The sequence below is a fragment of the Solanum lycopersicum genome, chromosome 5 (genome assembly GCF_036512215.1).
Source record: "Solanum lycopersicum chromosome 5, SLM_r2.1".
NCBI classification, from domain to species: domain Eukaryota; kingdom Viridiplantae; phylum Streptophyta; class Magnoliopsida; order Solanales; family Solanaceae; genus Solanum; species Solanum lycopersicum.
The window spans coordinates 44,133,584-44,146,250 of record NC_090804.1 but is presented as its reverse complement, the minus strand read 5'-3'; the positions used below and the strand labels follow the sequence as shown (position 1 = coordinate 44,146,250).

The 12,667-nt window shown below is 30.7% G+C and overlaps 1 protein-coding gene across 6 annotated transcripts; it reads right to left on the bottom strand.

The window, feature by feature from the left end:
• Positions 1-5,600: 5,600 nt before the first annotated feature.
• On the bottom strand, positions 5,601-12,455 carry LOC101262215 (NAC domain-containing protein 75). 6 transcript variants are annotated; one of them, XM_010322833.4, is made up of 7 exons: positions 12,197-12,455; positions 11,571-11,846; positions 11,222-11,399; positions 10,364-10,962; positions 9,643-9,933; positions 8,790-8,933; positions 5,601-6,271 (listed from the first exon to the last, which is right to left on the bottom strand). In XM_010322833.4, exons 2-7 carry the CDS (start codon positions 11,697-11,699, stop codon positions 6,182-6,184), a joined length of 1,431 nt encoding a protein of 476 aa, XP_010321135.2. In that variant the 5' UTR covers positions 11,700-11,846; positions 12,197-12,455; the 3' UTR covers positions 5,601-6,181. The 6 variants fall into 6 exon arrangements, with proteins under 6 accessions (XP_010321135.2, XP_010321139.2, XP_025886968.2 ...); XM_010322837.4 differs by having other exon boundaries at positions 8,790-8,876; XM_026031183.2 differs by having other exon boundaries at positions 12,117-12,304.
• Between the last annotated feature and the right edge of the window lie 212 nt (positions 12,456-12,667).

The window sequence follows — 12,667 nt, the reverse complement described above, 5'->3', positions numbered from 1 at the left end:
AAAATTTAATTCATTTTTAGAAAAGTGAATTTTATGCTAGGTCTTGGAGAAAGGAGAAGAACTTTCAATATTCATCGAGATTAACTTGTGGATTTCGTCGGGTGATCCCGACAAAGGTATGTGAGATCACAAAGCGTTAAGTTAGTTCACCCACGTGCCAATCATGATTTAATTTCAATGAAGTTATTAGACTTGAAAGTAAATCCTTCAATTCTTGATAAATTTTGTTTGAATTCTTGTGGGTTGTGTTGATTGGAGTGTCTTCATATTAATTCACGTTTTTAGTTGTGTTTTTGAGTAGAATATAATGTACTTTGATTATAAAATCGATTCAAGTATTTGGGGAAAGAACCAGTGGAGTTTAGAGCGTTCAGAGCTGAAAAATGAAGATGAAATTTTGTTGGACAAAATTTGGTAGTGGTGGCGCGTCATAGAGCCATTTCCCAGAATTGGAAAAAATTATTTTGTGTCGCATAGAAATCACACACCGTTCTTCCTCAAAAATTATTTTCAAAACAAAAATTTAAAAGTTTCTCCACGTACCGGACCCACCCTCAGATTTTGATCTTGATTATTTTCTCATGTTTAGCTATATAAATCATTCCTAAACATGATGTAGTGATCATTCATATCACAAATCATGATCCTTGAATTCATAATTCAAATCAAGGAAAGTTAAGAGTCAAGTCAAAAAGTTAAGAGTCAAGTTAAGAGTCAAGTCAAGAAGTCAAGAGTTAAGTCAAGATAAGTTCTTAAAGTTTTCGTAAGTCCTTCACAAACGTCTTAACTTTGTTCTAAGATTAAAGTTTTAAAGCTAAGCAATGATTTCAGATTTGAAGTTTTCTTCTTCAAAGAAATATATGGAAACTACGTATTCCCAATAAGTTTAAAATGTTTTCACATTTCAATATGAACAGAAACTGAGATTTCCAAAGAGTCTTTGAGCTAGTTTTCAAAAAAGAACATATGCTTTCATAATAAAGCAAGAGGGGAAACTTTGATTTCCAAGGTAGCCTTTGAGCTAAGTTTTTTAGCACTAATCTCAAATCACAGAAGGAAGTATGTTTCTAAAATATAAGATATAATATAATATTGGGAAAATACCCAAGTACCCCCTCAACCTATGCCCAAAATCCCAGAGACACACTTATATTATACTAAGGTCCTATTACCCCCCTGAACTTATTTTATATGTAATTTTCTACCCCTTTTTAGCCTACGTGGCACTAGTTCGGAAAAAAAAGTCAATCATCGTTGGGCCCACAAGATAGTGCCACGTAAGCTAAAAAAGGGTAGAAAATTACATATAATATAAGTTCAGGGGGGTAATAGGACCTTAGTATAGTATAAGTGTGTCTTTGGGATTTCGGGCATAGGTTGAGGGGGTACTTGGACATTATCCCTATAATATTTTTGTGAGTAGTATTGAGCACCAATATGGAGGATATTTAGACAATTCACATCCCACCATAAACCAGTAGCCATCATGGGTAGAAAAGAGTCATACTTTTTAGATGATTTATTTAGTACTTTTTAGTATAAAGTAGGGGATCCACTTAATAGTTGAGGTCCTATACCGTTGGAAAGGCATAGGATGCTCTGGCAGCGTAAGGGAAATCATAGTACCATTAAAATAGCTTTTACGTGATGGTTGTCGCTTAGAGAAACTCCCAAAATATTATTTTGTATTTTATATACAAATAGAGTTCATATTGTATCTTTGCATACATACAAAGTTATCAGAAATATTTTTTTCTTTTTACATACAAATAGAGTTCATATTGTATCTTTGAATACATACAAAGTTATAATTGTATTTCTAAATACACAGAGTTGAAAATCATATTTTAAAGCTTTTCATGATACTGCATTGACTGCTTTATATTGAAATGATTTGAGTTCAGTTGAAACAAGTAAAGCCCAGGTAAGTACTGTTTTTAGACCCTTTTCAAGCTTATGTCTTGTTTTAGTATTCTAACTCGCATACTCATATATTCAATGTACTAATGTCAGTTGGCCTGCATCGTCTTATGAAGCAGACGCAGGTAACTAGGATCAGCATCCAGCAAATCTTTGATCCAGTAAGAGTTCAGAGTCTGTTGGTGAGTCTCTTAGCATTCCAAAGGATCCCTTTTATCGCTTTCAGTTTCATTTTCAGTTCATTAGGATGTTATGGGGTTTGTTACAACATGAATCTAAGTTGTTTTAGAGGTTTCATAGATAGTCAGACAGTTAGTTATGAGTCTTTTAGCCTTGTATTTCAGATGTTTTGCTATGAGACTTGAATAGCGATTTTTGCTAGTTTGAATGCTTTCTCTAAAGAGAGTCTAAGATTTTTTTATCTATTTTCTTTTGAAATTATTGTATGAAGTTTAATTTTTCCGCTGAGTAAGTAAGCTAGGATAAGGGTTCACTTTGGGCCACATGGTTCTTGAGTGTCAGTCCCGCCAAGGGTGTAGGCTCAAGGTGTGATAGTTCTGTGCCACATTTAAGAGGATGGCATCTGCGAGGCAATCTAGCTAATTAAAGAAAGTTTGAGATACTCATCGACGTTCAGCTTGAATATTGCCTCTTTTTTTATGAATTACATTAGTATTGGAACATACATAAGTTTAAGGCAATGTCAGAACAAGCCAAAAGGCTAAAGGCATTCTTAAGGGTGGCTTGTTGCGCACCAGAGGTGCAAAGACCGTTGGAATAATTATAACAGAGATGATAAGTTCTAATTCAAATTTTTAAATAAATAATTAGTCGATTCATATATATGGCAATAAATTTCAGTTTTATTTATAGGAAAATAATTGGGATGCACTCCCATTGGGCTGGAATTTTTCAAGAAGAATCATGTGAATAAGAAATAAAATGAGTCGGATCCTAATGTGTGGTTGGAGGAAAAGGCCAAACAAATTTTTTGTAAGTTATTAAATATGAACAATGTGTGTGTGTGTGTGTGTGTGTATGTATGTATGTACGTATGTATCTGTGTGTGTGTGTGTATGCATGTATGTATATATATATATATATATATATATATATATATATATATATATATATATATATATATATATATATATATATATATGTATGTATATGTATATGTATATGTATATGTATATGTATATGTATATGTATATGTATATGTATATGTATATGTATATGTATATGTATATGTATATGTATATGTATAAGAAATAAAATGAGTCGGATCCTAATGTGTACATATACATATACATATATATGTATATGTATATGTTTATGTATATGTATGTAAATTTTTATATTTAACATAGAAAATGGGTTTCATCAGTACGCCGCTGAGAATTTAGATAGTTCGGTCCAAATAAAACCTGCACTATCCACCAAATTTTGGACAGAAAAAGTGGTATAATGGACAAAAGGATAGAATATATGGTCTAGACTTGATGTATGACAACTCCAAAAAGGCTTAAAAGGTATTGGATTGCCACGTCAAGCCGAGGCACTTGAAAGTGTTCAGATTGCTGCTATGTTGGCTTAAATATCACAACTTGCATCAGCAATGGTAGAGTCAGAGCAGAGAAGAGTAGCTGAACAGCAAAGCATGAGTGCAACTGCTTAGCAAAACAAGAGTTAATACCTCAGATGGTCACTCAACTATGCACTCTTCTATCAGAAAGTCACTCAACTTTCAATTTTCACTCAAAAGTTACTCAACTATTGCTTTCTTTCTCAGAAAGTCACTCAACTTTGAATTTTAACTCAAAAGTCACTCAATTATCCACTCTTTCCTCAAAAAGTCACTCAATCTATTAAATTATTTTCTAATTAAAAATTGTTGATATTAATTATTTATATAACAAACCAAAAAGTTTAAAGAATAAATGAAACCATTTAGTGATTCATCCACCTAACCCGGCCCATTAAAAAATATGATATGACCCATTTTACTTTGTCTTTAATCCTAAATTAATCCCTCTCTTTAAACCTTGAATGAGGATTAAAGACAAAATAAAATGGGTCATATCATAATTTTTAATGGGTCGGGTTAGGTGGGTGGATCACTAAATGGTTTAAATGGTATTTTTATTTTTTAAAAATTTTGGTTTGTTATATAAATAATTAATATCAATAAATTATAATTAAAAAAAACAATTTAATAGATTGAGTGACTTTTTGAGGAAAGAGTGAATAGTTGAGTGACTTTTGAATTAAAATTCAAAGTTGAGTGACTTTCTGAGAAAGAAGTGCATAGTTGAGTGACTTTTGAGTGAAAATTGAAAGTTGAATGACTTTCTGAGAGAAGAGTGCATAGTTGAGTGACCATATGAGGTATTAACTCGCAAATCAAAGAACAAGTGTTGAACCTCGCTCGTCGACCTACTACGTCAGCTCCCGAGGACATCGACGACGACAATAAAGAGGAGGAGGAGAAAGATTTTGTAGATGTCATTCCCTAGTTTAGGTCTCTTTTTTGAAACACATTTTAAAACACTTTATAAATTCTTATATTGTGATTTATATATTTTTTAAGATTGATTTAAGTTTGATGTTTTATGTGTTGTGTGTGATGTTTAGATTATATTGTTTGATTGAGCTGGTTGAATATGAATTGAATTGATTTATATTTGCAGGTATTGCAGAAAAAAATGAGGAGCAGAGTGGTTTTGTCCGTCGCTTTTTTGCTTTATTTATTTCAAATAAACCCAGAAAAGCGACGGACAAGGTTCTTTGGTCCGTCACTTCTCTAGGTATTTTAAAAAATTAATTTCAAGGAAACCGACAGACATTGTCCTTTAGTCGTCCCTCGCTTTTCTGGAATTTTCAAAATATAAATTTAAAGAAAGGCGACGGACTGCTTTGCTTTGGAAATGAAAAATAAATGAAAATATAAAAAAGCGAGAGAGTCCGTTGCTTTTGTTAAAATAAAATTACTACAAAAAATCAAAAAGCGATGGACATGACTGCATCGCTTTTTCCTCGATTTTGACTAAAAAAGTGATGCAGTTTTTTAGTAGTGTTGGGAGAAGACTAAGGTTATGAGACTGAAAAATACAGGAAATATGTGAGCATGATAAAACAGAAGAAGTGTATGAAGAGGGACCATGGAGATTTATATGAGAATGAAGTAGGTCAGGCAAGTAGTAATGGGGAAGGACTAGATGGTCCCGCGACTAATTAAAGGGCAGTGGTGGCTAGACCATTTTACAACGGGTAAAATATGGGTGACCCTATAATTGAACATAGTTCACCTACTAAGTTCAAGAAGCCAGTTGACATGATGAATGTTGATTAAGGTTGAGGACATATGTATTAGGTAGATGAACTTGTTGAGATAATTGTTAAGACCACGCCTACTAGAGTAGATAATTGCTAAGACCACACCTACTAGAGTTTGGAACAATCTGAGGCTCCAACTGGTAATCCTATAATTACTCACATAAAATAGTAGGAGCCTATGAATAAAGCAAAAGGTTAAGTAAGTATATACACTATAAACTTTTTAAGTAGTACTCCATGTTAGATTTGTTACCAACTAGGTGCTAACACAAGATGCTACTTTATTTCTGTAAGCATTTTAACTTAATTCATCTCATCAAAAGTTGGGTGCAAGTAAAGAAAACTAGAGAATCAATATCACATTTCATTTCTATAAAGGGAAATATTTTAGTGTCCCAAAAAAAAAAGTATTCTACTCTAAAAAGTGATTGTCCATAGACATAGTCAACAAAGTTGGGTATGCACTTTGCACAAATATTCATATGGTGTTTCATGTGAAAAAAAACAACAAAATAAAAGAAATTATATATAATAAAAAAAATAAACAAATAAAAATAAGATGATATCATAATCATAGTGGTGATGATTTTCATGCAGGTTCATTCTCTTTGGGCCTTTCTTGCATTTTTTGTCAGAAGAAAGAGCAGCCTTTCTTGGTCTCCCTCCTTCTTCTTTCTTGGATTGTATTTAAGTGTTAGTTCAGTTGAGGTTGAGGCAGTACCTTAGCTTTTGCCAGCATTTCAGTTGTAAAAGATATATATATATATATATATATATATATATATATATATATATATATAGTGATTTAAAATAAAAAAACAAGTATAGTAGTAGAATAGTGTATAGTTTTGGTCCTCTTTGAATTAATCACTTATTTGTGCAAAACTTCAACAAGTAATGATGAAGATGAGAGTTTCCTCCATCCCTAGCCATGGTGATCAGGGTTGTCAGGGTCAGGCCAAAAGTGTGAGTACTTCAACCAGTCAGCATCTTGAGAGTTTGTGATGGATGACTCCTACAACAATCAATACAAATTTATAACTAATAAACAACAACTGATCAAATATACAGAGGCGGAGTCAGTGTAATTAGGAGTTTTGGAGTTCTAAATTTCGTTTCCCTTTCGTACCATTAAATTTTCAATCAGTTTTGTTAGGGGATTCAAAAGTTATTACTTAATTTTCTAGTAAAAATATAGTCTATGAAAAAGCTAATAAGTTCGTCCAAATTCACTAACCCCCTTCTAGCCCCGCCCATGAGAATATATTGACTGTATGTGGAGAATTTTGAAATATTATACTCCCTTCGTTTCACAAAGAATGGTTTAGGTTTGACTTGGCACGAAATTTAAGAAAGTAAAGAAGACTTTTGATCATGTGGTCCTAAACAAAAGTTATGTCAAATGTACAAAATTGCTCTTTAATTTTGTGGTGTTAAACATGTCACGTGAAAAGTTGTTACCAAAAAAAAGAAAGAGATAATTCTCTTTTAGACAGATCAAAAAGGAAAGGAGATCATTCTCTTTTAAGCGGAGGGAGTATATATATATATATATATATATATATATATATATAATTCAAAAAACGACTATGGAAGGTCAAGGTGGAGAGATAGGGGTGTGGGATGAAGGGGATATGGGCTACGGTATGTGGGGCAGATGATGAATTGTGTTGGAGAGTGGGAGAATATAGTCCATATGAAACGCGTTACTAGTAGAGCTTATTTTCCTTATTCTTTTAGCGAATCAATTTTCTTATTTTTAAGGATTTTATTTTCTTAAAAAAAATATTTTTAATTTTTTGACCAACCAAACGATTATTGAAATAAATTTTTCAAAAATGAATTTTCTTTCTTAATACCATAATAAGACTTCTTCATGCATGCAGTTTAAAAGGTAAAGAATGATATTTTAAAGTTATGACTTAAAACTAAGTCTTAAACATTTCTATAATAACTATAAAAGCACAATACATAAATAAATTTTGTCATCAGTTGCCATTTAAGTATTTTACTTTGAGAGTATATATCTAGACCTCCAAAAAATTGTCTCAAATAAAAATTAAATATTAAATATTCGTACTCATTCCTATTGTGTCTTGTTGATACCTGACTTTCATGTGACACATAACTTTAGAAATTTCTAGATAATGATTTTTTAAGTTGGAATATCTAATAACACAATAAAGATCAAATAAGATGTCTAAATGTGCATTTTATAAATTAACATATTTACATGTCAACTCCGGCTAAATTTGAAATTTCTTTTATGTATTTTATATGTTAATTATATTTTATCTTATTAGGGGTGATAAAATTTACTATATATTTTATAAATATAAAAAAGATAAGAAGAGTCGAAATAAACTCAAGAAGGAAGGAAGTATTTTATGAATTAAGATAGAGAGTAATAAAGATAAAATTATTTTTATCATGAAAATTTTGCAATATGAAAGTGGTAAGGGAAGAAGAGAGAGGTGTTGAGGTAAAGTATATTGGAAGTACTTTTTTTTTTCTTTAATAGAAAAGCCGAAAGTAGAAGAAAACGGTTTGATCACAGTTACCTTTTGACTGCTGAATCCCATGCATGCAATTGGGTATTCTTTGTCCTTTTCACATAATGATTTATTATTAATATACAGACTTATTTTTAAGTCATTTTAATTTGAATAACCTTATAGTGTATTTATACTATTTGTTTGAATAAGATAGCATACTACTTTTTTCATTTATTTTTATTTAATTCATTATTTTAAAAATAGACTTTCATTTTAATATATCAAGGAAAATATTGTAATTTTTTCCTATTTTTTACACTCAACAATAATTATTTATATCTTGAAATCTAAAACTATACATCACTTAATATAAATATTGTGCTAAAATACTCATATTAATTATTATTTCTTAAGAGATGTGTAAAGTCTAAAATGGAAAAGTAAACATGAACAGAATAATAAAAAAATTTAGTAAATCATAAGCTATAAGACTATCCAAACAAATTCTTACTTTAAAAGTTACTCTCTATTTCATTAAAAGAGAAAATTGGATTCTTCAAATTTTATTCTATATTTGTGTAGCTATAAATTTTTATATAGTAAACAATTAAAAAATAAAATAATGAGTTTAAAATTTAATTATCTTCAAAAATAGAATGGGTGACATATTAAAAAAAATAGGTACACTAAAATAGAGAGCAAGGTAAAATTCACAAGCTCTAGATTGATATCACATTTTTTATTTATTTAAAGATTTATATCAGTTTATGTAATGTTTCACAAGTGTATAATGATACTTTGCAATTAAAACTCTTTAGGAGCATAAAATTTGCAAAGAATAAAGGTATAAAGAGATAAAGGAAAAGTCTGTATGCCTCGAGCTCCTTTTCTTTTGTTGTTTAAATAATAATAGTGAAATAAAGAAGTAAATTACTTTATTATCCAAGCGATATCCTCTTTAGTTTTTATTCTTTTATATTATATTATTATTTTGAACAAGTATGTTTAATTTAAGGTAAAAAGAGAGAAGAAACTTACTCCTTTGATATCAGTTGAAGTGCAGCCCATAATTAATTGTTCCAATTCAGATGCAGACCTTGCTCCAAGTTTATGATGCTGTTGTTGCTGCCGAAAGATGATACACTCAATTAGAACATAATCATATTTGTCATCATGTATTGTCTGCAACAAACACAGATCGATCTGTAAACGCAGATTATTTCTTCTTTTTTTCCTATTTTTTTTTTACTTCACATATAAACTCATCATCCATGTTTCTTAATGCATTTCTACTTATTACCTATCACAAAAATGTCACTCACTATCCCATCCCTACGGATTAACTTATATATATTTTATTTACATGTAATTCAAGCCAAAAAATATTTAGTTCGAATGAATCTAATCTATTTACAAATTCCGCCCTTAAGTAATATGTCTTATTTGTAGATAACAAATCTCACTTTTAATGAACAATTACACATAATTATCTTTCATATGAGCTAATTTCATAAATGTTACTAACTCAGTTTCAATTTATATGGCATTGTTAATTAGAATTTTGAGATTCAAATCTATAATAATTTTTGATGGTGAGTTCAGATATAGAAATTTTATATTCTTTTAAATATGATTTAAAAACTATAGAAAAGATAGTTTAAATCATAATAATTTCAAATTTTAAAATATATAAAAAAAAATTAATTAACTCTAAAAGTTTCAACCGTAAAATAAAAATTGAGATAGAAAGAGTATTTTTTTAACAAGGTAAGAAATTATTTGTAAGAAATTATTTGAAGTGTATGAAATATAATAGTCTTTTTCTTTTAGGTGTCCCTACTTCATTAAAAAAGGAAAAAGTAAGAAGAAAGTGATTCTGTTTGTGAGTTACCTGAAAGTTGTCATTTGGAAGGATTATAGATCTTGGAACATGGAAGGCATCTTCCCCTAAAATAACGGAAGTATTATGGAGTGGAGGCGGAGTTATTATAGCTGATATTGGTGGTGTTGGCCTGCTAATGTGAAATGCACTGTTTGCAACTAGATGATGTTGGTGCTGATGCTGGTGCTGGTGCTGGTGCTGAGCATCGTGCGGCTCTCCCATGTCACGCTCTTCTGGTGCTGCTGCTGTTGGACCACCTTCTCTTGTCATTGAACCTTCACCTACGACATGAATTCCTGCCTGCAAAAAATATTCATTTTCAAAAATTTTGTTATATATATTTTTTAATTTCAAGTTTCAATTTTAATGGTAGATTGACATGATTTGTTTTTTTTTTTTTTTGATAGCTCAACAACAAAAATAAATAATGACGGTCAAGTATATTGTTGCTACTTATTTAAGCAATGTGCATGTGAAACAGCGTTTATTTAATTTGCTTGCGTCTTGTTTCCTTCTTGACAAGGATGAATTTGACGTTTCATGTAGCTAAATAGTTGTTGATAAGTGTTCAGACAAAAAAATACTATCCTACATATCACGTGAAGAAAATTGATTCATACTAGATATTTTTTAAAAATAAAATATGAACAAAAAAAATTTATCTCTTGAGCTTTATTTGATCGAAAGAGTAGTAGAATATATAGTGGAAGGTGATTTAAATAATGAATACCTGATCATGATCAAAGGTTTTTCGAAATGGTAGAAAGCTGAAATGTTCCGGTTTGTATTGTTGAATATCCATAGTAGAGTAACTAGACATAGCAGCACAAACAGCAGCGGACAATTCATCTCTATGAGAAGATGGAATATTATTACTATTATTGATGTCCTTAGATGACGAACAACTTCCACTTCCACTATCCCTTCTGCTATTAACATCACTGTTGGCTTGATCTCCAGCAGCACTACTAGTAGTGTTACTCCAATTACATTGCCTTGGTTGAGTCTGATAGAATATCTTTGACACCACAAGTTCACCTTCTTTCTCTTCTTCATGTTGTCCTAAATGGTATTGATGCATTACCCAATTTGTTTTCTCCGGTTTACGATTCTTCCCAAAGTTTGTGTATAGAACTAGAATTTTCTTACACCCTCTTTGCTTCCCATTCACCATTACTGGCCTAGTCTTACCTGTCTTGTGCCAACGGGTTTCACCACCTTGCAAGTCTTGACATTCTGTTTGGATTTTCCTTCTTTTTCTTGTACCTGTTGTATATGCTTTTGATGGTCTGTGGAAGAAATGTCTACTTAGTCCATCCCTTGTAACACCTAAAATCAATGTTAGGTTGGACAAATTAAACCCAAAAAATAAAACAATTCACATGTCTACATACATGGGTTATTTTTTCTGATAACTTATTCTAATTATTTGAATTGAATTTGAGTGAGGAAAAACACATGACAAGGAGAATAAAGACAATATTTGTTCCTTGGAAATTACAAGAAAGGTACAACTATAGTAAAACCTAATTAAGTGGTTGAAGAAAATGCCAATGTTTGTAGGTAGGAGCGAGAAAGAGTTGAAAACCTGGAAGCTTCTCAGGATGAGTATAACAAATCCCATCTTCTCCTTCAATAGTAGGAATGAACTCATCAATCAAAGGATGTGATTTTGATTCTTTAGCCACTACTTTTGCTTCAAGGTGTTCTATCAATTCTTGATCTGTTGGGTCAAACTTCACTCCTGCTGGTAGACCTACCCAGTCCTATTGTAATAATAATTATAACATAACAAAATACTCTTGAAAATTAAATATTTTTTTCTTCGATATCTTAGCTAAATCATAGCATACTTTTATTTTTTTTTCTTATGGAAATCTTTGTAAACAAGCAAAGAATATTAAAATAAAATAATATTTATGAAAGTAAATTCATACCGGCTTTCCTTCGAGTTTGTGTCCACAACCAGGACACTGCTTAGATCCACACAGTTGGTGTTCTTCAAGCTTTGCATCAATAAGATCACTACTGCTGATGGATCCCAACTGATGACTACTCTTATTCATCGCTTCTTCTTTTTTTCTTTTATATTTCTAGATATAAATGATTCTTCTTTCTTTCTTTTTTTTGAAACTATTATTACAGCTAAAATTCTTCCATAGGATCCTCAATATTTACAACTTTGGTATAAAGCTTGGTAGACATAAAGAATCCTGTGACAATAAACAAAAAAAAAAATCAGAAACGAAAAAAAGAGTACTCCACTAGTAGGTAATAAAATCGAAGATCCCTCTGTTGAACAAGACGCCTATAATTCTAATATGGATTAAGAAGTATATATATTACAAATAAAAAAGATAGCAACAAGTTACCCTAAAAAACTGGAAAAAAGAGAGAGAAGGGAAGAGAATAGAAAGAATAGGGATGAAGATATATATAAAACCAACTTTAAAGGCCTTGAAAACATGAGAATTTGGTCTTACTTTAACTGAAATGAATTGAAGAGATAAATTAAAAGGAAAAGTTGCCACATAGATATATCCCTGTCTTCTATATGCCCTACCTTTCCTAATTTAAGCACTGCATGAAGACGTTTTTTCTGTGTGAGAGAGAAATAAAGAAAGATAAATCTGAGTCGGTTTTTCTCCTCTCTCTCTCTCTATTTCTCTTTGTTTGTAAAGCTATAAAAGCATCCTTCTTACACCTTTGTTCCGAGTCCCCTTGACTACTAAAGCAAAAGCTTCGGAACGCCCTTCACAAAAGCACATCTACCCTCACACACACACACACTCCTTTTCTTTTCTTTTTCTTTTTCTTTTCTTAACTAAACATATATTCTCTCCATCCCATTTTATATTGTAAATCAATTTATTAGAGATAAAATAAATATTATATAGCTAAATTATTACTTCATATAAAAATATGTCATTCTTTGTGATATTAACTAAAAAAGAAAAAGTAAGTTATATAAATTAAAACACAAAATAATATATTAATATGAATATTTCAATATTTGTACTACTATACAATGAGT